Here is a 26,497-nt window from a genome sequence, read left to right as displayed (position 1 = left end):
CTACCCTGCTCTAACCCTGTATTATTGCAAATGTGGGCCTTTCATTAAATGTTTCTTTTTTTTTTCTATTGGATGGTATCAACACACATGGTTGAGTGCATCCAGCAACATTTTTTTTTCAGCTTGGGAGCTGACATTTAGAAGCCACAACCATAATGTCAGTTATGGTTTAGAGAGTTGAAGGATGTCTTAGTGTACAAGGGTCACAGCTTCATATGGAAAACAGAGGGTGGGGGAGATAACGGAAAGAGAGCAAGAAAAGAAGAAGGAAACAACCATGTTTCCTAGAGCATAGCACCATTTTAAACAAAAAGAAGCACAAATCAAAGGATTTATTATCTAAGAGGGTTAGCAGCGCAGCTCTTCCGTGATGCTAAACACAGCATCTTTGGAGGCCCTTTAGAGTCCGATTGGCTTTTATCACTGCAGTAGTTCTCTTGTACTGAGAGCTTTTACTGCACGCATAAGTATCTGTAATTCGTTTTGCCCTCATGTGTCTGAAGAGTGTTGCTGATGGTAAAAATGACTTTTTTCATGCTTTTTAACCATCATTCTGATCATGAAGCTCCACTGACAAAAGGAGGCACTTTGACTCCATATGGTATTGTGAGCCTGTTTAAACAGTTATCTGTCTTCACTCGACAAAACCATTTTTCTATCTTTATAACATCTCCTTTCATCTTTACAGGTATGAATGGGCCTAACGGAACTATAACAACAGCTGGATCAGACCGAGTGGCACTACTAGTAGAACAAGATACCTCACTTCGGTGCTCTAATGCGGCCAAGGCAATGCTGACATCTCCTCTGAATCCAAAGGCATCATCATGCTGAAAACGGAGGCCTCGGGGGAGAGGACCAGCCTCCGGAGTGCCTCCCCCCACCGTAACGCCTACCGGGCTGAGTTTCAGGCACTCAAGAAGGCCTTTGACCAGCCTCGGCTCGATGGAGACTCAAAGCCCAAAGACCTCGAGCGGGTGAAACAACCGAGGGGACGCCAGTATGGCACACACGTCAGTCGCATTAAGGACATGTTCATGCAAATGGGGTCAGAGAATGCAGCTGCTAAGACTAGGGGTCGTGATGAATCCTCACCACAAAAGCTGGTGAAGCCCACAAACTTCGTCAATAAGGCTGATGGATCAGTGATAAAACTTCAGCATTCCTCATCAGCAGAAAGGATTGGAGGTGCCGGGGCAAAGTTTTCCGAAACCAGAAAGCTATTTGAACAACAGTCACGCGACCAGTCCCAATCACCAGTCTTTCCCTACGGCCGTGATAAAAGGGGTTCCCATGAGCACCTCGATGACTGGCGAGGGGCGAGGTCCAACCGAGGCAGTACAGACTCCTTGGATTCTCTGTGCTCCAGGACAGAGGCATCCTCCCCAACTGTCAGCCAACTCAGTGCTGTTTTTGAAAACGCTGACCACCACAACCAGGGGGTTTCATATAGAGGAGTCAGCAGACGAGCCCTCTACTCACCTGACGGATTCCAGCGCCATGGCGGAGACGTCAGTGAGGATGATTCTCTTCGACAATCTCCAGTTCGTGGAACCTACCGGAACAGGATAGGGGGCAAGTTACCCACATCCTCGTCTTCGGAGGACCTCCTGAGCCCGAGTCCTGGAGTAGAGATTTCAGAGCGCAAACAAGATGCTCCACAAAAGGAAGAAACCCAAGACAAAGCTGGAGAGGCTACAGTGGGAGAAGGACAGCGTTTTTCTGGTGCTTCCACCAATGGAAACCAGATTAATGGTTCTTGTGAAGAAGAGGAGAAACCGCAGGACACAACAAAACAAACTGAGGATCTAGGAACCTCCAAATCCTCGAAACCTACACATGGTGCTGTAATTACAAACAAAGCTTTAGAGGATACCACTCACGAGTTGCTGCCGACCACCAGGGAAAGCCAAGAGGACAGAGATGCTTCAAAGGAAGAAAAATCTTCCAAGGACCAGCTGGACGAGCCTGATGAGGAATACACTGGGAATGAGCGGGTGATTTTTAACGCAGATGGGGACGCCTGTTACCAGGGTTGGGGGGAAAGTTGCACGGATCCCGAGGATGACCTCTACGGTGACGATGACGAGGACATCGTCTACGACCCGGGGTCCGATCTGACAGAGATTCCTGGTCTGGCGGAAGAAAACAAAGAGGACATCCCTCCGAAGAGGAAGATTCGCTTCAGCAGTGCTCCTATTACAGTAAGCCGAATGCTGCACAAAAGTGTTGTGAAAGCCGAAATTGTGTAAACACATTTGAACGCAATCCGGCATAAAAGCATTTGTGCAGTGCTTATCAAAAGTAGGTTAAAACAACAGAGAGCTAATAGTTTAGAGTATTCAGAGCTTTCTTTTTATGGCCTTGTATTTATAGTTACCACTGAACTACTCTTTGTGGTTAGCTTTGTTGTTTGAACACATGAGGTTCATGAGGTTATGCAAACATGACAAATGACATGACCCTAGTTGACTTTTTTCATTTGGCATTTTCTTCCTTTAGTGTATACTGAGTTAGGTAAAATATCACATTATTGGATGCTATAGGTGTTGAAGGTTGTGGCCATTTTGTGATGCTAGGGTCAAAGCATTTGATGTTCATGAGCACAACATCTATGCATGTGTTAGTCATGCTGGTTCTGCACCCACACAATTTTCACACAAGATACTGTGTTTGTTTTTTGTTTTTTTATCTTTCGGAGCCTCTTTGCTCGGGGAGTTGTTTGTGAAACTATGGAGTCTTCACATATCTGTGAAATGCTCTGTATATTCAGCACACAGTGGACCCGTAGTGTCTGTATTTGTGTATGTGTGGTTTTGGTTAACCTTGATGTGTTATGCAAGGTTACAGTAGACATAGCTAAAGATTACATGCATTTTTACCATTGATCCCACTCTGCTTTCACAGTGGATAGAATTATAGAAAATCTCGTTTTTGCTAATGGAAAATGGTTATTGTTTCTGTAGACAGTGACTTCTTCTCCAGTAAATACAATTATCTGTACTATGGTATTTGTTTCATCTGCAGTGGAGAATTTTGCTGTTTTCAGTATTGAGTTGGGCACAATGCAGCCAGTGTTGCTTGTGGATTGGGGAGCTGGATTTGGGAGATTATGGAAAATATTTTTCCTTCTTTATCCTCAAGTATTTAGAATCAATTAGCAATGTGGCTTTTGTTACCAGTTTGATCTTCTTAATTCAATTTGTCATACAAATATATATATATTCATATTTTAAGCTTTCTTAAAAACTCACAGTCATGATTGAGAGATTTAAGTTCTTGTATGTAAATCTAACTCAAGCTAATGCAAACAATCCACAGGTTTATAACCACGTTATAATGAACCAGAACAATTAGTCCAGTTATTCTGTGGAGAAAAACGTGATGTTAGCTCACTAATTACCGTGTGCTGTCTCTGAAAAGTTGGTCCTTTTGCTCTTTTCTCTTCTTTCCTCTCAGGTTTCATCACACATGCAAGCATTTCCATGATGGAAATTAATTTAAATTAAAATAATATGATAATAGGTTTATATTTAATTATTATGTATATGTGTGTGTGTGTGTGTGTGTGTGTGTGTGTGTGTGTGTGTGTGTGTGTGAGAAGAAAAAAATGGCATTGCTTTTTTCAACTTGCACTTTCACTAACCAGTAAGTAACGAGTAAATAGAGTAAATACATTAAACAGCTTGTTCTCGTATTCAGGTTGAAGAGGCGTAGATTATGCACTGTTGTTGGCTTTAACTTCAAGGCTTCTGTTTCCCGTGAAAAGGACTGACGCTCATTCATCATATGGAATATTCAAGAGAGAAGCTGCCCCCTACCCCACAAAGACGCACACACACAATTAAACATGCGCCCCTCCCACTTTTCCATCGTACGCCCCACCTCCTCTCAGTACACGAGAAACAAACAGCGTTCTGTCTTTTGTTCATCTCTCTGTAAACTGAAAGAGACAAAGCTGTTTTCTCAGCCCCCAGCCCCACACGAGTCCAGCTTGACCCCTGTGGGAGAAGAGGGTCTTAAAGCCGTCTAATAATCTAATACATAATGTTCCCTCTATTTGTGTAATACTGCTTAGACATGCCCATCAAGTCATTTCAATGGACCTGCTTATAAAATCTTTAATTTTTAAAAAAAAAAATCTTCGTAGTAGCTACAGAGAATAGATGACACGCAATCAATTTTCAGTCTTTGTGAATATGCAGAGTGAGTTAAGAGCAGCTGCAAAAAAGTATATTGTATCAATCTCTGTGAAGCCGGGAAAGCAGGGTCTGTTTTCCAGTTCCGCTTAAGTCCGGAAAAAGGATTTGTGAATTGCCATGAAATTTACACCAGATATTCATGTCTGGCTTCGGATAATGACTTTAGTGATATCCCCGAAAAAGTCTAAGTGTGTTCAGTTGGTGTATTAACAAGTATTCTCAGACGAGTGGTATTCATCCTCAGATTTCTTTTGTATTTTTCATAATGAATAACTTATCATGCTACAATTTTGAGTGCTACAACAGAAAACAAGGCAAACATCATGCCGTTAGCATGAAGTTTGCTGTGTCTACAGTAAGTACCGCCTCACGGAGTTGCCTCCATGGCTGCAAAGTCTAGCTGTTACATCCTCACTGCCCCAGTGAGAAATGGCTGCTTTGAGCTATCCAAGGCGAACACAGAAGAAAATCAGGTCTTATGTTCATTGAAGTGTAGGTGGTTTTATCCTTGACGTTCGAACCTGTGGTTGGGTTGTCCAGTCTGCAGACAGACTTCTGTATTAAAGTAGATCCAGTTTTCTAATGCACTAATCCACTGCTGTGTGTTCTTTGCAGCTGGTGTCATGTTGAGGATATAATGGAGACATAGGAATGTAACTAAGGTTCTTTTAATTTTTGATGACTGCCTGGGGGTGACTGATCTCAACCAGTGTTCACTTCACCTTCTTAGTCCTCTCAGGCTTGAAATGTTCAAGCCTTGACTACATGTAGACCCTAAAAGCTCAAACATCTGTTACATGTTGATTTTTCCTTTTCATGAGTGCATTTTCTTTCCCTGTTTTGTTGAACTGCACCCCAGGAGTTTAACAGAAGTCTTCGACCTCTGTGTGCTGTCTGCTTTGTCAGTTTCCTCTTGTTTACCACTCGTCTGAACGAAGGGCGTTTATATCACCTTTTGATGACTTTTTTCTGCCTTTAGAGGGATTGCATTTTCATTACTTGCAACACTGCAGTATCCTAATATAACTAAACAGATGTGGTGAGTAGAGCACTAGTTAAATGGCCACTGAAGCGTCTGTGTAATCACCCACTCCATTCTGCATGCTGTCTGTTACTGGATCTACATTTTGTCCATTGCTTCTGTACCTTGAGTGGAATGATAGCACAACTCTGACTCAGAGCTTTAATCTTTACGATGGATGTGTGTCACTCCTTTTATGTGTTGCAAAAGTGTTTGTAGATGCATTTTTCTGGGTGCCTTTTACCCTAGTTTGAAAGATGTATAGTCTACAGCATAAAAAGGATGGTTATGTTCAGTATAAACATCTGTGTGTTTCTTGATGAGCACTATAAATATGGAGCTTTTATTTTATGTTTTCAAAAGGATAAGGTATATACATGAAATAATTGGCGTTCTTTGGCTCATTTGCCTCCAACTGATATGTTCGTACTTGCAGATTAGATCCTTCTGCAAACATTTGGTTGCAAAAACCACCTACACACGTTTTCTCTGCGTACTATTGCCGTGTGCGTTTTGCAGGCAAAACCAATTCACACACTCATCTTGTACTTTACTGAAGCATGAAAGAACATAAAGACAAAGTTGCTGATGCTGAAAAACTGAGAAAATACACAACTTACGCTGTCTCGGTGCCATTCGTCAGGCATGCAAGGAATTAAGAGAGGGTTATTTCTCCTGAGAATTTTGGAGCTCATTTATCTGCCCTTAATACAGTACATGACAGTGGAGGCTCCAGACTTTTTGTCACGATGTAATTTCTGCCCTAGTCCTCCCTCGTGTATTTGACAGTTTGTCCAACAATGTTGTTATTCAGACAGATCAACAGAAAACATGCGTAACCCCAAAAACATCCTTATCTAGAGCATCAACTAATGCAGTCTTGTAAGACCATTTCAAATTAGATGGCCTGTTGCCAGGAGCTTTGCTTTCTGACCATGTTTTCTGATAGAAAGGATTACTCTACTTTAGTGCAATCTGTCTTTCTGAGTGATGATATACTGTATGTGTAACAGCATTGCTTGAATTTTGGATCCAGCACTGACATGGATTTAGGAATTTGTAAATACAATTTAAGTCTGCAGCAGCACTGCTACAGCTTAATCTTCCTCAGTATAGTGTTGTGCTTTAGTGGATGTCTTTTTAACCAAAATTCAATTTTTAGGATACTGTGGAATTTAGTGGTACCCCTCATTTCTTTATATTTTTCTAGGAAAATGGGAAATATGTGCAGCGACTTTGAAAGACATACATGGAAAGACAGTAGCTTGAACAAAGCTTGAAAGTCAGTATTTGGTCTGACTACTTTTATTCTTCACCATAGCCTGAACTCAGAAAGCTTCTTTCAGTAGTCTTCAAGAATTGACATTCAAAGCTCTTCTGTGGATGCTGGCTGATTTTCTTACATTCTCTGTCAAGATGATCCCACACTGCTGCAATAATGTTGCAGTCAGGGCTCCAGGGATGCTAATTTGTGACTGATAGTGTTCCACTGTGCAGGTATGCTTTTACTGCGCTGGCAGTGTGTTTCAGTGAAGCTTCAGTGAACAGTAGATGGATCAGCTGAAGAGCCAGAAGCTTCTCTCGGGTCCAGCGTCAGGTCTTTACTGGATTTTTCCCTCGTTCTTAAGGACCTGACTTTCAGAAACCGTCATCTGCTTTTTTAGGCCTGACACTTCTTCTTCTGCGTGCCACATCTCCAGTTTCCCCAGTTTTTTAAGGACACGTTGCACATCATGCTGAGATATACAAAGTTTACACCTAACAGCTCTTTGTAATCATTTTGCAAAAATACCATTTTGCACCTGTCAAACTGTTTTATCTTTGACATTTTTCATAGAATCAACTAAAGAAATTTGAACAAATTATTTTGTGACAGGATGCTAATAAAGTGCCCAAAGATACCAATTGAATTTGATTCTTTGCTAAGCTGTCTGTTATGTGTAGACACAGAACTGGTTCATCCTTTAGGTTGCAGACCTTTTTGAAAGCTTGAGTGATTCATAGATCCAAATTAAGTGATTTAACCCAGCGCTCCCCAACCGTTTTTGCGCCACGGACCGGTTTATGCCCGACAATATTTTCACGGACCGGCCTTTAAGGTGTCGCGGATAAATACAACAAAATAAAACTAGTACCGGTACCGAAAAAAAGAAGATTTATTCATAACACAAGTGAAAAGACCCAGGAAAACCGAGTTAACAATAAAAACGATAACAAAATAACGCTGAAAACCAATAAAAACCCTGAAAACCATACATTTCACACCTGAGCCTCAACTCTCGCGGCCCGGTACCAAACGACTCACAGACCGGTACCGGTCCGAGGCCCAGGGTTGGGGACCGCTGACTTAACCAACAAAAAACATGCTCAGGTACTAGGACTGAACAGAAAACGAGTTAAAAAGCAGCCAATGTCTAAAAACAAAGTTTGAAAGACCTTCAAAAAAGCCTGGAAAATAATTGCTCAACCTCACTTAATACATGAAGAAAATAAAATAAAATTCTGGCTCCTTGGAAGCAAAATATAAAAAATGGAGGGTGTCTCAAGTGTTTTGCACAGTACTTTAAGTTCATTTATTTCCAAAACAGGAATGAGTCAAAGTACAAAAATATAACTGATAATCCAGCTGATGACTGGTACTAAAAGGTTTTCTGGTAGGTCTCTTGTTTCTGTGCACATCTCAGCTGTAGCATGCCTCAGATTTCTTCTTATGCCCTAAACTCTGTTGCATTTCTACATAGCTGGGTAAAGCTGTAACTAAACCAGAGTTACAAAAATGTTACATGTTACAAAGTATCAAAACCTATATGAAAGTATGTATCAAGCAGTGTTTTATTCAAACCAAGCTGTCCAGTGAAGTACTGTTTTTCTTTAGCAGTTATGCTGTCCATAGAAAAACAATCATGACTCCCTTCCTCTCTTACCTCTGACAGGAACAACTACTCTTGACTCGGATGTTGGGCATGCGTGTATTTTGTGCGTGCCTGTAGCTTAGTCACTCCATTATTAATGCAGTTGTGTTTTTGTTTGCTTGTTTCGGTGCCACCCGATCCTCCCTGGGGGATGCATTTTTAATGATCCGGGAAAGGCGAGACGTGCCTTGCGGTTTTTGAGGCTGGTCATTTGCCACACGGCAGACTGTGTCATGAACTATCAACCAACCCCCCACCTACCCAATCTGGCCACGTGCTAATGATATTACCAGTGCACTGTCAGTTTTTATTGCTGAAAAAAAAAAAGCTGCAGAGAACACAGCATCTCAGTGACACAATGTTCTCAGCGTTTGCTAAGCTCGTGTTTAGGAAGGTTCTGACTGCCGCACCATCACCATGTGCTTGTTTATGAGTCAGAAACAAGATTGAGATCTGCTGATACAAACAAAGATAATTTTAGGGTTCTGTGCTTCATTCACAGCAGTCCAGATCACACAGACTAGTTATTATGATTCGTAGAAATGCAGTCCCACTCTCTGCACAGCCATTATCGCAGCCTAATGAATTACATAGCATAGCAAGTGGGCATGTGCTTTAACAAGCAACATGTTGTGTTACTTCTAATCTCTTCCTCCCTCTCGTTGTATATGATAATATGCACTTGTTTTAAGCTAGTTCTTCTGTCTAGTTTCCCTTTAGGTTTGTCTCCTGTCCTGTATTTGGCCCTTGACTCAGGTGTTGGTGGGAGTAGCGGCCCCCTGTAGTATTGTGCAGTAGCCGATAGAAAGGAAAAGCAAGCCCGCTGTAGATACAGCAGATGAAAAATCAGCTTTTTAAAACGACAACACAAATCAAAAGTTTTGCCCTCCTGTATGAACAGTGTGTGTGTGTCTGTTTTGTATGCAGAAGCGGTGTCTAAAGTTAAAAAAAGAAACGCTGACTTATGTGATTGTGGCATTCCCTGTCAGTGTCACTTCCCCAGATGAGGGAGGATATATGTCAAGAAGATAGAGAGGCTGGCCTTGAATTGACTGTAAATCCCTGTATGTTCTCACCTCTCTTTATATAGAGTTGTATACTGAATGTTTATGTTTCCTCCTCTCTTTTCTCGCTCCCTGTTCTTCCCATCCCCACCTCTTTATTGCTGTCAGTCTGAGTCTGACATTCATTTATTTCCACCATCAGCGACTGTCTTGTCCCCTCAGTATCCAGACACTTTCTTCAGCACCTGTCAGTTCTCCAGCCTGGCGTCGTGCGAATGTGTCTGTGTGGGTGGCCACAGGTAGAAGTAATGGAATGCAAATACGCTGAGGTGTCGCAGCAGAGAAGACTATGAGTTTTTGTGTGTGTGTGTGTGTGAGAAAGAGAGAAAGAAAGAGAGAGAGAGCCAGGCTGTAGTTTATCCACTGCAGAGTTTGTTGGGTTCATGCCACACCAGTTGGAACATTTCTCCTGGGTTTTCCAGCCTCGTCTTGCCCTGGGCAGCATCCACTGTCTGGAAGACGCAGGGCGGGTGGCAGCATTGGCACCAATTCACCAAAGGCCCAGTTTAATACCATCAGAGGCTTTTCGCCGTGACTGGGCGCCATGCCGTGCCATCTTAGGCAAGGACTCAAACAGCCCTGGAGCAAATTACCCCTAGCATCACCCACTCCTCAGCTTTTTTTTTTCCATCTTCTTTTCTTTATTTCTCTATTATTGCCTGTTCACTGTTCAATAGCCTCAGTGTCTGCTGCTGCTCTAAACCATGAATCATATGAGTCATTCGGTTTCTCTCTCTTTCTCGGTGGATATAGTCTTTCTTTTTTATTTACTGTGGCTCCAGACTCAGCATCTTAAAGATTCCAGTCTCAGTATTATCCCTTGGCTGATCTGCGGTCATCATAGGAGCTATTAGGCCAACCCAACCGCTATCCTTACAGACCAGCTGAGGTGGCTGACAGGTATCATTTAGCAGCAAAAACCAATGTCTTGGATGTTGATTGAGTATATATGAACTCCCGCCCTTTTCATTAGTGGATGATTCCCTGCCATGTGTGTATGCTTGCATCTACACATCTCTGTGTGTGTGCAATGGCCTTTTAATCTAAAGCCTACATGAATACTATTCATATTGTTAGGAATCTGTATTCATGTACTTGCATTTGAATCTGCATAAGCGCTCAAATACAAGGACAGATTGAGGCTCTTCTACTAAGTAAGAGGCCTCAGCTTTATCGCTTTACATTTTCCAAGCATCTGCAGTGTCCCGGCATCTGCAGCAGCATCCACAGATGACTGTAAAACCGTATTTCAGAGTCAAAGTATACTCCCTTATCCTGATGCGAGGACAGGAGAAAAGATAACAAGAGTGCCTGCCCAAGCAGAACCGCTGCAGAGTCTGCACATAACCGCCAGTTGTTCTGTTGCTGGAGGTTTGTTAACCGGCAAAATACAGAAACGCGCGTGTGTTTGATTTCACAGGGCGTTGATCAGTGCGTTGTGCAGATGAAGGTTAAGTCTAAGAAAAGAGGGGATAAGAGACGCCATTTGATACAGTTAAGAATGATAGATTGTACTTTGCGGTTTGTAGTCCAGATCTTAGAGAAGGGATTATATCTGCCTGTATTTTATGTTGATGAATGAGTTTGTGGGAGGATAAGCACTGACACTGGGAGAATTGTGAAAGGTGATATGTTTTCTGGCTCTGTGGACTATCTTCATACAGACTATTCGCATCACCATCAGCAAGCAGCATGACACAGAGTCAAGGAGATTTATAGCTGTTCCAGAATGTAAACTTCTGTCGTGGTTTTTTTGTTTTTGACCCGAGCACGGTGTTAAGCTTGACAGAAACTGCAGGCAGCATAGATGAATATATTTACATGAAAATGGCCGTGTTGTGTTAAAACCTTCAAAAGCTGGCTCCATTTCCAAGGGAGAACCACATGGGGAAACGGTCCCTTATGCTTCAGTCTCCCTTTTTTAGTGACTCTCCTTGTGTGAAGCTACTATAACTAAAGTAAAAATGTAGGGGTTTGTCATTACAGTATGATGAGGTCAAAGTCGCAGCCAGTTTGTTAGACTAATGGTAAATGGACTGCTTCTTACACAGCGCGTTCTGCTCAATGTCTCATACGCTCAGTCACACAGACTTTCATGCAATGCTTTTATCTATACCTAAGCACCTCTGCCTGACAACTGGGCAACCCAGGGTTCAGTATCTTACCCAAGGATCCTTGGACATATGGAGAGGAGGAGCTGAGATCGATTCAGCCACAGCAGTCCCGAACGACTAATATGAGTAAACATATTGATATCCGTCAAACTATGGTCCCAACAGTTTTTCCCACAGCTGTCAGGCTAGTAGTTGCCAGGTGCATGTCTGGTCTTACTCTCTTGCCACTTTACACCTCCCTAAAGTAATAAAAGCAGCAGGCAGCAGTTCTGCCACCCTGCCAAGGTTAAGCACACTCTCACACGACGGTGTACCAAATCATTCTTTGTGCGCCTTTGAGCCTCTTATCGCTCTACTGGTATTTCAGATCCAAAAGTATTTTTTCCCCAGAACAAAATCCAATTATTGTAGGAGAACAAGAAGATATTATACATCCTATCTGAGAAGAGAAGTAGCTGTGAGAGAGAATCTTGACCTTTATATTTCAGATAACCCTTCTACATATTTTATCTGTTCTTAAAGAATTTCTGAGCCTGGAAGCCAGGTGGTGTTTGGACAGGATGGAGATGCATACCGGGGTTTCTGTTTAGAGCCAGATAACCATCGGGTGTCTTTGTTTTGTAGGCAAATGCTTTCTGTTAAATGTTTCAGTCTGTTTCTGGTTCACTCTCTTCCTGCCTACCTATTCTTATTTCCCCTGTGCGTGCTGTTTCATTTATCTCATCACTCCTTCCCTCAGTCACCATTATTCTCTATTCCAGCCGCTTACTATTCAGTTCATCTGCCTCCCAGATGCGTAGAAGTCCCTCGCTTGCCCTTATCTTTCTCCATCACTGAGGCTCCGCCCACTCTTCTACGCTTACCTTCCCTCACAGATCCACCCTCATCAGTCCTCATCTTCCCTCATGACCTCATCTTTTCTCTTTCTTTCTGTCAAGTGACTGGCCACATGCTAATGTGTTTGTAGATAGCACACAGTGACTGAGAGAGGCCATTAGATAATGTACTGGCTGCCAATGGCGGCATCGCGTTCAGGACATCCTGGACAGAGCAAGTGCTGGTGTTAGCATTTGTCAGCAGTGTGCATACGTGGGTGTGTTTAACGGGCCTGTGAGTGTGATGGCGTCTGCTACTGATTGCTGAGTGTTTGCGTGTGTCTGATTTGATATGTTGTAATTCTCTGCACAGTCTATACAGTGCATATACTCATGTGTGCGTGTGCTTCTGGGTGCAAGCAAGTGTTAATAATGCAGGGCTGTTGATAACACTGAATGATTGATTACAGGGAGGTCATGCAGATCTCATGCAAGATCTCACAGAGCAAATCCTGGCAGCATCATGCCATCTCATTGTGCCCTGTCTGTGCGTGCAGCACACTATCTCTTTAACAGAGTGAGTAACACATCTATATGATGCCTTATTGATGCGGTTTTGTGAATAGCTCCAATGATTTAAGTCTAATTAATGGATCCTGTTACATTAATTTTTAATGTCATTTTGTTCTTGAATTTCACCAAAGATCAAGATTCAAAAACCTCCAGTTTATCTTCTGTCTAGAGATGGCACGATACCACTTTTTTATGTCCGATACCGATACCGATATCATAAATTTGGATATCTGCCGATACCGATATGAATCCGATATAGTGTTTTTTAATCAACAAAACTGTTTTTTAAATATCTTGCTGCATTTTGTATAAGTTCATACTCAAGTTTAAAACAACAACTACACTAAAGCTATTCTGTTATACCTGTATGCAAAAAAAAATATTTCATAGTTCAGCAATACTGATCAATCTAATAAACTTAAACCTACACCATCCTCCCTATTCTGGTATTTTAAAGAGTACTTAGCGTAAATATTAAGCAACCTAACTAATAGGGTTCCAACTCCCAGCAACAACAAAAATAAATAAATAAAAAATAGGGAACCACCCCTCACCCTCCACCTCATGATGCTTAATCGACGTAATCAACCTTAATTTGATGCAGTGTGGAAAAAAATGCACAGAAATAAATTATTTTTCAAGAAATATTAAATAGATTCAACATCTTTCTTCAACAAAATTGCAGAATTCACAGATGGTGCCTTCCCAAAGGAAAAAGTACTATAGCTTACTAGGGTATGTTAGACTTAATAGTTACTATATACAGTAATTGACTTCTATTCATTTTACATCAAATTAAAACTTTGGGTGTCAGATAATTATTTATTAAAAGCTAGACATTTTAAATGAGAATAAGAAAGAAAAGTATGTCTTTGTGCCCCCTTTTCCCTGTTAATGCCCTATCGGCCCCCCTGGCTAAACTTTGCTAGATCCGCCCCTGCACAGTTACCAGCGTCAGCTACATAGAAAAAGATCCTCGAGTAGAAAGTAATATTAAATACATTCTAACAACAGCTGATCAAGCTTAAACGTGCTGCTGTTGTTCAGCCGCTGGTTTCCTCTTTCTGGTGCAAAGTGGGCCAAAAACAAACAAGAGACACGGACTCACGACAGAAAAGCCGATCAGCTGATCATTAAGCAGTTTCATGATTGAAGTAGCAGCAGGAGAGGCAGTCGCTCCATATATCGCTTGTTAAGCTTAACGCAGGCATGCTTTACAAACATTCAGAGATGGACTTACACACTTGCTTTACTTCTCTCGGGGATAACTTTGTCGGAGATGAAATGCCGGGTTGCTAGCGAAGCTCCACATGCTATCCAGACCACCGACAGGTCCCGCATGCCACAGCCGCTCTATCACGTGATGCATACTGCTCCGACGTGCTAACGTTCTGAGGTGAGTTACGGGGTGTTGCAAGTTTTGTGAGATGCTTTCGTGATATTTAATGGATCGGATTACATTTTTTATTTTTCTCCGATATCCGATCCAGTAATTTAGGTCAGTATCGGACCCGATACCGATACATAATATCAGATCGGTCCATCTCTACTTCTGTCCAAAACAACCAATTTAGCTCATCTTCCTCTCTTTAAGCTGTCTTTCTTCTGATTGGCTGCCCCTCACAAACAGAAGCTTTGTTAGCTGGTGGGCAGAGATATCCACTCTCTTTGATGTGAAACTGATCACAGACTGACCTCAGTATTTGAAACTTTGGCCACAATTAATATAAAGAGTGACAGAAAACAGCTAATGGGTTCACTTCAAGATAAATCTGAGATTCTATTAATAGCGCCTGGAGTCGGGGTTTGCAGGTGCCTGTTTTGCCGGAGTGAAGCTTATGCCTTCATGCAAGCTTCCCTCTGCACTTACATGCATGTTAATCTACGCGCTTGAACACTTTGCATATTCTTACACCTCTTTCTTCGACACCAGCAGACAGCATTCGGCAGAACACCACACTAAAGTCGTGACAAGAGCGTGCACAGCTCTCTCTCCTCTCCTTTCCTTCCTCCTCGTTGCAGGGAGCCGTGAGAGCGCTTGGTTGAGATTTGAAGTGACAGCTGACTGTTGCAAGGGAGGAGAGGCTCCTCTGAGGACCACACAGCTCAGAGAAAGAGAGAGGCATCCCCGTCCTCAAAGCAATTATGTTTCCTTGCATTACAGTTTATTTGTGGTTGCAGTTGTTTCTTTCATATAAAGACCTTGTTTATCCAAGTGCTGTTAGCTAAAAGTAGTGCTGTGTTCCCAATAATTGGGAACACAAAGCTCTTATTTACTCCCTCGCCTAAAGAGCAACCACTGTTGTCAAGCAGAGTAGTATAAATGTATGTAACATTCCCAGGTGTGGCATTGTTAGTGTTGTATGTGCAAAGGCAAAACCTGTTCCTGTGTGAGCCTATTAGTACAGTATGATGTGCCCTTTATAAAGCCTGAATACATTTTTTTTAAATGCAACTAGCTTATATAATTCTGTGTGTTGTTTTTTTTCAGGTGTTTAACACCTACTCCAATGAAGACTATGACCGACGTAATGAGGAGGTGGATCCCGTGGCCTCCTCTGCTGAGTATGAGCTGGAGAAGAGGGTGGAGAAACTGGAGCTCTTCCCTGTGGAGCTAGAGAAAGGTGGGGAAAAATCTAAGAAAATCCTAATGAAGATGGGATCCTGTCAGCTACTTATCATACCCAACAGACAGAACCACCCACACAGGATGTCTTTGTTTTTTGCTTTCTTCTGTACTTTCCTAATTTTTTTCCTTCACGTTTCCTTCATCCCCTTCCCATAGATCATGCCTTAAAGTTTAAATCTCTCCCTCGACCATTAGCAGTATTTTGTTATTATTATTATTGTTGTTAGATGTTACAAAGAGATAATTCACAAATTGCAATTTGACTTAGATTATCCCAAAAAGCAAGGGTTGCTTAATTCATTCTAATTCCCTAGACGTGACACTGCATGTTTTCCACTTGTCTTGTTCTGGACTAAAATTCATTTACACCCAGGATCTAAAATACACTGACTTTACGTTGTGGGACACCACAATCTACTCTGTTATGTAACTGTGGCGTGAATAAGACACGGCGGGACCACGGAGCAACGTTCAGAGTCATCTTTATTTACATCTCACCACACCACAACACCCCCAAACCCCTCAGTCCCCGTGTTTTTAACTAGGCGGGCGTGATTAAGGATGCCGTGCAGGTGCGTCCGCCCTCCCTGCACGGCACCGCAGACCACGCCCCACCACATACCCCCATCGCCCGATTGAGGCCGGGGAGCCATCCGGCCGAACCTACTCCCCCACCGCCAGTGGGAGAGGGAATCAGCCCGGACAGCTGGCACCCCCAGGCCCCGGCCAAGCGACGGGGAGGTGCGAGTTCAGGCGGCCGCCCGCGAATCCAGCGGCGCAGGCAAAGCTGGTTCGGAAGTCGGACACGTGACAGGTGCACCCGGCGCGGCCGGCACAAGCGTGAGCCCCAGCTCACAGGTGGCTGGGCAGAGGTGTGGCGTGTACAGGCCTCTGGTGGTGGTGAGGCCGGTCTGGCGAGCACGGCGATCTCAAGCGTGGCGCCCGCCTCGCTCGCCAGTTCCACTCGAGCAAGCTCCCCTGGCACTGGGACCTCCAGCTCCTTGCGCGGCCCCTCCGTCACCGCTGTCGCTCCCTGCTGGAGCAGCCCATAGCGCGACTCCTCCGTCACTACTGCTCCCTCCGCCGCCACTCCCGGCTCGAGCAGCCCCTCGTGCAGCTCCTCTTTCTCCAACCGGCGCAGACCCTCGCGCACCTCGTCTGCCGCCTCCGGTTGGAGCGGCTCATCCACCACTCCCGGCAGGAGCAGCCCTTCACCTGGCTGTTCCCCCTCCTCCGGCAGGCGCAGATCCCCGCGCGCCTCGTCTGCCACCTCCGGCTGCTGAGGTGCCTCACGCGGCTCCTCCACCGCTTCACTGTCCTCGGGACACACCTGTGGGGGTGGCGCCCAGGCCCAGAGCAGCGCCGCCAGCTCCCCAATCCTTTCCAGGTGCCGCTCGGACTGGTCCTGTAGCTCTTCCTGCTGGCGACGCACCTCCGCCGCCTGCTCCCGCTGGGCGGCCGCCATTTCGGCCACCCTCTGGGCCAGCTCCTCCATTCCCTGGCTCCGATATGGACCCGCCGTGCTGCCTCCTGGGTTTCGGCACCAATGTGGCGTGAATAAGACACGGCGGGACCACGGAGCAACGTTCAGAGTCATCTTTATTTACATCTCACCACACCACAACACCCCCAAACCCCTCAGTCCCCGTGTTTTTAACTAGGCGGGCGTGATTAAGGATGCCGTGCAGGTGCGTCCGCCCTCCCTGCACGGCACCGCAGACCACGCCCCACCACAGTAACACTAACAGCATTTGAATTATTAACACAGGACAGGGATGAATGAAGGGCATTTCTCCTCCATTTTTCACATTCTTGTAAAAATTGTTTCATGTCTTGGAGGTTGACGTCTCCTTATTCTTTTAGTTAATACTGAACATATTCACATATTCTGTCATATTCCACAATATGGTTGACATTGTTAACAGAAGTCATTTTGGGTTTGATTGACTGGATCTTTGGACACTTATGAAAATGCAGAGAATGACACTTGAAATTTGTGGGGTTTTGTGTTTCCAGATGAAGACGGCCTGGGGATCAGTATCATCGGGATGGGTGTTGGTGCTGATGCAGGCCTGGAGAAACTGGGCATCTTTGTTAAGACTGTCATTGAGGGTGGAGCTGCGGAGAGAGATAGCAGGTGGGTGCTGCTTTCCTGCTGGATATCACACATTTCTTTCAGTCTAAAAGTGGGTCTGGAGACAACAAATAACATGCACGTAGGATTAAACTTGCATATGTTGTGCAAAAAGTATATAAATGTAGTCCCTCCACAGGAATAAATTTCCATAGATGTTTTTTTCCCCCAGCACCACTCCACCATATTGTCTCGCTCGGTCTTACATGCGCAGTCACACTCTATATCTCTCAGATTTAACAGCAGGGGTTCGGATTATATCCACCGAGAGAGGCACAGTCTTACACAGGTCTGTACCTGTGTAGGTGTGTGTGTAGGTGTGACGGAGTCGTTACATTAAATTATATTTCTTTTTCTCTGCAGAGTTTCTCTGCAGAAAAGCGCTGATTTTTAAAGTCTCTGTTTCTATTTATGTCCTTGGATGTTTTACAGTATTGCATTATGTGTTTTTGTGCATTATGAAAAGTGTAAACAGTGCAGAGTTAGCAATGAGTCAGAGATGGAGGAGATGACAGCTCCTCAGCTGACAGACTGGCCTCTTGAGCTGTCACCTTCCACCTATTAGTTTGTTTGTGTGGTTCAGGTTCCCCATAAACAGAAACTGCTCCTCACAATGCAGTTTGAAGCTAGTGAGCTCTTCATAGAAAACAAGCCTAATGCAGCAGGGCTGTTTGCACTAGGTGTTTACTCCTGGGATTTATTCTTATGGCAGAAATTCTGAGGAACATGACAGTGAGATTAGTTAAAATGTAACCAGCAGAGCGACGGAGAAAAGCAGCGGCAGAAAGGAAGCAGCTCCTTCGAAAGTGAGAAAAGTTGATCTGTTCTAAGATGACAGTTTCACTGACTCCAAAAAGCCTAATTTCCCATGGTGAGTGGGAGAAGTGAGAGAAGTTGAAAAGATCAGAGGAACACTGTGCTGAAGCTCGAGTTCACATTTGTGTGACTGTAGAGTTGAGCCTGTTTCTTTTTTTTTCTTTAGTGGAAAAAAAGTTTTTAGTTTAGTTTCATTTTTACAACAATGCTGTAGAAGCTGTTGAGCGTGCTCCTCCGTGTGCTTGTTTAGATTTTTAGCGATGCTAGCAGCGTGGCTGTAGGCATGGCGACAATAAAAACCAACCTCTAATCTAATAGCTGCCTTGAAATGATGTATTCTGAAAAATGTATTTATGGTCACCAAAGAATGAAGTCTGCTTTGTGTTCAGAGGTAATTAACATTAACACATGTGCACTACTGTGTAATGCAAATTTGGTGATCATTACACAGCAGAGGACAGCCACTGTTGCTATTTCATGAATATTTTTAACATCAAGTTTTTGTGATGAGACGCTACATGACAAAAATGTTGTTCATGGACTGTTCAGCTTTTGAGATTTGGGGGTTATTTTTCTTTAGTAACATGTCTGCCTTCAGACTCATGTAATGAAATACAATAAAATACAAAAATACACATTTAGGTTGATATTTTACCACTTTACCTGCTGGACATTGATGCAACATTTGCATGTTAAACATGTTTAAAGTGCTTAACATGCATATCTAAACATAAAATCTCAGAACACTTAAAATATTAACAAACTGACTTAATATAAGTGAAGATATTGGTGAAGTTTAATAGTTTCATAGTGATATTTGTAGTTTAGTGGTGAAATGGACATCTGCACTTAATATAAAGACTGAATAAAAGAAAAGAAAAAGGAAAAAAGAAATATTCACAAATCAAATATCTTTTTACAGCTGGCTTTAAAACAGCCAGAGTGCTGTGCATATTTAAGTAATGCATTCACATTTACATAACGCTCTTCTGTTCTTACTGACCATTCAAACTTTCATTTTAACCATACATACAGCACTTTATGGCCAATTTAGAATCAGCAATTACCCCAACACGCATGTCCTCAGACTGTGGGAGGAAGCCAATGTACTAAGTTTTTATTATACTTCAAGTGAATGAATGCTTCCAACATTATATTGCATCATTAGTGTCTTTATTAGAGATGGAAACACAGCTGTTCTTTATTGTGAATCTGCAGTTCTGGCTGTGGCCTCATGATGGATTTCACAATAGACCATGATCACAGTATTAGAGAAATAAACTGTACACTTGAGATGTTAGTGTCATGGCGGCAAAAACTAATCAGTAATTTTTGCATGCTCACTTATTCGTGCACACACACACACACAGATATACACAGGGAGAGAAGGGAGGAGTCACTATCCAGAATGTGATTTCCTTGAGTCATTACCCTCCCTGCCACAGGGCTCTGTCTTTGCTGAGTCTGACTTAATGGTCTAATGTGCAGGAGCGCATTCACTCTCAGGCAGACAGAATGACTTGGCTGTGGCTCGATGTCTCGCCTGTGTGTGTGTGTGTGAGATAGGGGACATGAGGGTGATAGGATGTGTAATTCGGTGTATGTACATTAACTGACAAGGTCCTTTGTTGGCAGTTTTTTGTCTTTCCTGCTGCCTTTGTTTGGAAGTTGTATACCGACTAGGCTCGACCACATACAGCCACATTTGGATGGTAGCATCTATGAAGGTCAGAGAAGCATCTGGACCGCTGACAGACAACCAGCCTGCTGTCTGTCTACCTGTCAGGCCCACGTGTCTCTATACATCCCTGTGACATCTGTGATTGATGCGTCAGCTGTCACAGACATACTAAATTCTGCTCGGCAGCTGGTGTTATGTTGTAACAGACTGGGAGAAGGAGCTGCAGTTTTATATGAAGCCATCAAACACCTCTTCATTTTGATATTATTGTTGCGGTAAATAAAAAGGAAACAGTGCAGAGGATGCATTTGTAGGTAGCTAGTGATTTTGACCATTGTTAAATAGTCTTAGCTACTGTGGCTCTCTCCAGTTTATGAAATTGTAATTGTAGATCACTTGAGAACTCTTTTATCTTTGAGTTTTATTGCTTTTAAATTGAACCTATGGGGGTAGTTCATTCATACAAATCAAGAAAAATCGAGTTAAGAGACCTTCATCTCATCTGCCCATTCTATTTGATAAAAATGTGAGAAATGTACAAGTTTAAAGTTTTCAAGCTTGTGTTCATAAGTATCGAGGAGATGGGCCTTCTTGCACTCTGTTTTGGACCAAATAAAAAACCAAATTGCTGTTGAAGAAGAGAATAATGTGTCTGTTGTGGCTTCCAGCAATTAATTATTAGCACAATTCACTGTTTTGTTGAAAATAATGAGAGCTAGTTTTTGTTTTATTTATATGTTGAAGCAGTTACTCAAAATCCAGATTCAAAATCCCTCTGCATCTTTTTTTTCAGTACAAATGTTCATGCAAATTTAAATTGAATATTCAACAAGGCTGTCTGTTTTAAGCAATTTGTTCGCAGTTCCCCTGAATCCTGTATACTCAAGTCTTATCAGGAGTTTCATTTTAGGTCAAGAACTTAGGCGACCTCCCGTCATGTCCAGAGCAGAGCACAAATACCGGATGTATTGTAGCCGAGGGCCAAAGGCGTCCATGTCCCCATTAGCCCTCATAGTTTGTTTTGAGTCTCATCTCCTCTGTCTCCTTGTTACACAGTAGTCTGGAGCTATTGCACTGGAAATTTGTGACCCCAGAAAGTTTTCCGCTGTTGTAGTTCTATAAATTATGTGAACATGAATGATACGCCAGCGTGTTCGTGACTTTGTGCATCTTTTAGCCTTTGGACCACAATCATTTTCGAATGCAGAAGCCCAGCGTGAGGTCATATGTGCATGCAGATTTCAGCTTATATGTATGCACAGTAAAAGTAAAACGCAGACATTTATTCCTGATGTCTATACTATTGATATATTTTTATTTGCTCCTGCACAGTTGGTGTTGGAGCACCTATAATTTCATTGTACATGTACAATGACAATAGAGGGCTATTGTGTTCTATTCTATTCTATTCATTTATTTTATAATTACATGTTTATTACTATCTTATCTTAAGTGCTGAAAGATTCTTCTTCTTGCATTTGCCAGAATCAAAGTGAATGACCAGATCGTGGAGGTGGATGGGACCAGTTTGGTGGGCGTCACTCAGAGCTTTGCTGCCTCAGTCCTCAGGAACACATCAGGAGTCGTCCGGTAATACACACATGCAACCATAAACTATAATGCAGTCTAATGCAACAAAGTATTGGGAACAGGACATAGTAATGCTGGAGTGATAACTCCATTAGAATTCAAATTTTGAGAGTTGAATTGTGAAAATCAGTTGTAACAGTACAGCAGGATTTCAGGAAAGTGTGTCAAGCCGCTGTCAGCTCCAAAATCCACGACTACTATTATACAGTCAGAGTTATTTTACAGCTCCCTAAAAGCGCTAAAGCGTTCTTTATATTTAGTGATGGTCTCACTAGCCGCAGGAAGAGTATCAATGCAGTTAGTCCAGCTATTATGTTGCAAAAGTCCTACTTAGTGAGAAATACCTTAACATTACATGACGAGCTGTTTTTGACAGGGTCTGCTAACAGCACTGGGAAGCAGAGGAAGTACTCGCACACATAGAGATGTGAAAGAGAAGGCTGCGTTTAGTTGATTCTCGCTCTTGTCTGTCCTGTTTATTGACAGGCTTTCGTTTTTATTTCTCTCTCTCTGGATTCTCGCCATTGTGTGTTATTGAGGATGTTCTCCACTCTTTTCATTCTGCCACTTTTTCACCATTTCTTCTTCAGTCATCTCGGGAGAAGTGTGCGAGTTTATTTTCAGACCTCGACCTTGCTGGTGTAGAGCCCTCCATTCTTTGTCATGGATCTATATTCATATTATGCTTGAACTCACCTGTGGAAAGACAGATAGCTGTGTGGGAACTACAGTGTCTGATGAAAAGCTGAAGGCTGAACAAAGAGATATCCAAAATAATCAAAAGTGTTGGACAGATGATGTTTGCTGAAATAATATTGACAGTGGAGATTTTCCAGGATGTGGCTGTACAGATGAGACAGCCTTGAAAACGCCGACGTATATCATCTGTCCACCTCGCAAATATAAAGAAATAGTTATGACAAGTCTAAAAACTGAAATACACTGACGTACTTGTAAGATATATAAATGTTGTAGTCCAGTATATGAACATTAAACTCTGACAGTGTTTACAGGAAATATAATGATAAATCTCACTCCTCGCTGTTATTTCTTCCAACAAATTATCACTCCTCCTGCCCTCTCTTCACTGTCACTCTTTCAGTCTTCATCCATCAAGTCTCACTCACTCCACCCCCTCCTCCTCCTCTGTAAATCCTTCTCTCACTCCGTCTGATCACCAGGGGTTTTATGGCCAACTGTCCTACATTTGCCATTTTGCTATATTTACCCCGGCTTCCAGCAGCAAATCATCCAGGTTTAGAGGTGATCCCAGGATCTTTTAAAAACGTGCTGCCAAGACCCCATCACAGACAGGAAACTGTTCCCAAAATACATGGAACATTGGAAAATGGCTTTAGCACATAATAGATAGCATTAGATAAAAAGAATAAGGACATCTGTGTTTGATTGATTACGGTATTTATTTGTCACAACAATGATTCTTGGCGTTATGCAACCCTGATACGCAACTCTCACGCACAAATGCATCAATGCATCAGAATTATTGTCAAGAAGCACTGTTACAACAAACAAATACGAGTTGAGGAAACAAAATTTCTTATTTTTTGTTAAGTTGAAGTTAATATTTTGTATTGATTAACTGTTTTACAGAGCTTTGGAAGAAGCATTTAAATACTCTGAGTAAAAGTGGCAATGTTACAGTGTAAACATGTTCTTCAAGAAGAAGTCAAGTACACAAAATACTACTTAAATAAAAGTTAAAAAGTGTCATACTATCTATGCCTTTTATCCGTAGCTCATTAAGCGTTCTTATCTTCTGTTACTGGAGTGTATTTGAGTTATTGTTTTAGAGTACATCACTTTGATAATGCATCTTGAGCTAATGTAGTTGCTTTATTCTTTGCTGTGGGTCTAATTCTATAACGAGATATCATAATTTATCAGTATTTATTCTGCTAAATAATTAGTAACTAAAGCTTTAAAATAATGTAACAGTAACTGCCCCCAAACTTTAGTGGAGCAGAAGTAAAAAGAAGCATTTCAAAGTATTTAATCGAAGTAAATACACATCATAGTTATACTTAAGTGCAGTACTTGAGTAAGTGTATTTTTTGCATTCCACTATCAGACTTAATCATGCTCTAAATTGAACTCAGATTAACTTGCAGTAGATACATTAGATAGCATGTCTCCAACACGGCTGACCAGTCATATCTGGTATTTGTGAACCTGTGCTGACATCCTAAAACGGCTGTCAACCCAGTGCTGCTTAATGCTCAAGACGTGTGTCCTGCATTGCTTCTCCAAGCATCACTTTCTGCATCCTTGCCACGTCTCTATTAATTGGAGTAAATGGAATAAATCAGTGGTGTCTGCAGCTGAGCTGATCCTGCACAGCATCCTGTGTGGCAGTCCCAGATCTTAAGGAGAAACTACGACAGGCTCCCCATGCGTGAGCGGAAAGGCTCTTTTCAGGTCAGCTACTCTTCAGACCTCCCTGCTGTCCAAAGGCTTCCTACAGTAGAGCACTTAGCTTAACCCCTCTAACCCCCCTTCTTTTTCTACTTACTGTGTGTCCTGGCCCTCAGTTGTTCCTTCACATGTAGATCAAATACGCCTCTCTGCTGGAGCGTAAGGCTTTCTCTACATCCCCTTTAGAAATATATAAAAGAGCTCTCGGGAGATGAATTCACTTGATTAGACCCCATCTCCGATCCACTCTCGCTCTCTTTTTCTGTTTTCTTCTCTCTCTCACACACACACACGCGCACACACAATAGCTCGGGCCTCGCTCACACATACACATAGTTACAGGGACCCTGCAGGGTGAGCCACAAAAATCCCCTTACTTGATTGCTCGGCTTCGTTGGTGTTACGAGGAGAATAAATTGGTGATTGCGTTATAAATTTTCTTTTGAGTTGCAGAACTATTATTTGCTTTAAGTTTTTACATTTTGAGCAGAAGCGTGATGAGAGAGATGAGCATCTTTTTGCTTTGTTATCCCCTTATTTGTAGCTCTAATTTGTACTCTCAGTGCTCCCTCTCCCTGTAATATAGACAAACACAAATCTATAAGCAATCTTTAGCTCCTGCTCTTTGTCATCATCGGCATCTTTAGCTGTATTTTAATGTGATATTTTCTGTGTTTGTTTGCATGCGTAACTGCTGGTCTTCTCTGTTTAGTTCTCTGCCAGCTTAATAACAGGCTGCCTGGCCGAGCTGACTGTCGCCTCACATTATTATGCGTGTCCTGTCTCCCAGCCCTGCCCACTACGTCAGCACATATCGCTGCCATTGCTATGTGGCTGTGGGCCTCTGTTTTGCTCTCTGCGTTACTGTTGTGTTCATTTCCTTGCATAAATACACATCACAACAAGAAAGATGGACAAAAAATGAATTTAAAGTTGTTTTCCTCTTCTGTATGATTTTGTAAAAAGGTGCATGTCAGGCTACATTATTAGGTTAAATCATAAGTTCCAGAGAGGTTTGTAGTTACGTTGTAGGTTATGATGTAGATGAAGTATAAATCGAGTGTCAGACAAATGTCAAACCCTTTAAAATATTAAAAATGAAAAATATTCGTTTTTGTCAGATGCTACATTTACGATTAAACCCTTTATATCGAGTGTCTAAAGAAAATAAATCTGATAACTCACAGTGTGAAAGGTCGTGGTTTTGTAATTATAATATTCATACTTGTAATTACAAGATAAATTATTTAACAAATTCAAATAGTCATGTGGTAACTAAAGCTGGCCGATATTGGTCCATATTAGTTGCTTGCCGATCTGTTAATATTTAGTAAAAGAAGACGTGAGAAACACCCTTCAAACATGTTTTGATGTTTCATTGTTTGTCCACCCTGCAACTTCCCTGCTGTGTTTTAAATGCTAAAGACGCAACAATGTGATCCAGGCTTCCATCCATCCAACATCGGCCGACATATCGCAATATCAGCATTTTTAAATCACCAAATATCAATCCTATATCTTTTAGGCTCTACTGTCATGTTGTGTAATCCCGTGCTGGCCGCCTCTGTGTCTGTAGGTCAACAGTGCCTCTTGTTGTCACAGGTTTGTGATCGGCCGGGAGCGTCCAGGTCAGCAGAGTGAGGTGGCCACGCTCATCCAGCAGACCCTGGAGCAGGAAAGGAGACAGAGAGAACTACTAGAGCAGCAGTACGCCCACTATGACGCCGATGATGATGAGGTATTGACCATACGCAACCCTGGCCACTGCCCTGGGTGTCCTCTACAGTGCATTTGAGACTTTGTGAATGATAGTCTGAATATGCAAAGGTGCAGCCAGGGTAAGATGCCAGCCTCTTAATATGAGGAACATTATCCTAATAAATCTCATTATATCTGCATGTATTTGAGGTTCATTTGCTAACACATTTCTCTACATGACACCGTAGTGAGAAAATGAGGCTTCTGGTTGTCACTTAATGCAAATAAGCTCCTTTCTCCTTCCAATGGGCTGGAAGTTATAGCTTAATAGCTTCGTAAAACTGAGTGACAGTAGGCTTTGATGCTGACACACAGAACAGCCTCTCTCTCTCAGCCACACATACTAAGAGCCATGCGAGAGTTGGTCCTCGAAAGCATCACTCAGCATTTCTTTCTCTGATTCTGCTGCTTACTTGCTTGTTTAATCCACCAAACACTGAGCTCAGGGGCCTTCATATCTTTGAGTATGTGTGTGTGTGTGTGTTCATGTAGACACTCTTACACTGTGTATACACAAGACATAACACAGTGTAGTAACATAAATCAATACCAAGTGTTTCCTCACTTACATACACAGAAACAGCCGCACTCATGCGTAGATATACATGCAGACAAACACTACCAGACATCTTTCACTGTTTTCATCAGTGCTCTTTGAAGCTTTTCATTTCCCTGCAGACGGTGGATTGAGAGCACTCTTCATGCTTAAGAAACTCTTTTCCAGGCTCTGAATGCTGATACTACATGTCAGCACT

General features: G+C 42.5%; 1 protein-coding gene across 5 annotated transcripts in view; it reads left to right on the top strand.

Moving 5' to 3' along the window:
- The window catches only part of ppp1r9a (protein phosphatase 1, regulatory subunit 9A), a 53,578-nt gene that overhangs the window by 6,182 nt on the left and 20,899 nt on the right, over positions 1–26,497 (top strand). For all 5 annotated transcript variants that reach the window (XM_080862495.1, XM_080862493.1, XM_080862494.1 and 2 more), the window contains exons 2-6: positions 689–2,204; positions 15,193–15,325; positions 17,347–17,467; positions 21,447–21,551; positions 25,587–25,722. In XM_080862495.1, the coding sequence (XP_080718621.1) occupies positions 828–2,204; positions 15,193–15,325; positions 17,347–17,467; positions 21,447–21,551; positions 25,587–25,722 (1,872 nt within the window). In that variant the 5' untranslated portion in view covers positions 689–827. The remainder of the gene's footprint in view (positions 1–688; positions 2,205–15,192; positions 15,326–17,346; positions 17,468–21,446; positions 21,552–25,586; positions 25,723–26,497) is intronic.

This window comes from Rhamphochromis sp. 'chilingali' (assembly GCF_963969265.1).
Source record: "Rhamphochromis sp. 'chilingali' genome assembly, chromosome: 17".
Lineage (NCBI taxonomy): Eukaryota > Metazoa > Chordata > Actinopteri > Cichliformes > Cichlidae > Rhamphochromis > Rhamphochromis sp. 'chilingali'.
The sequence above is the reverse complement of the archived record's forward strand: the minus strand, read 5'-3'. Positions and strand labels throughout refer to the sequence as shown.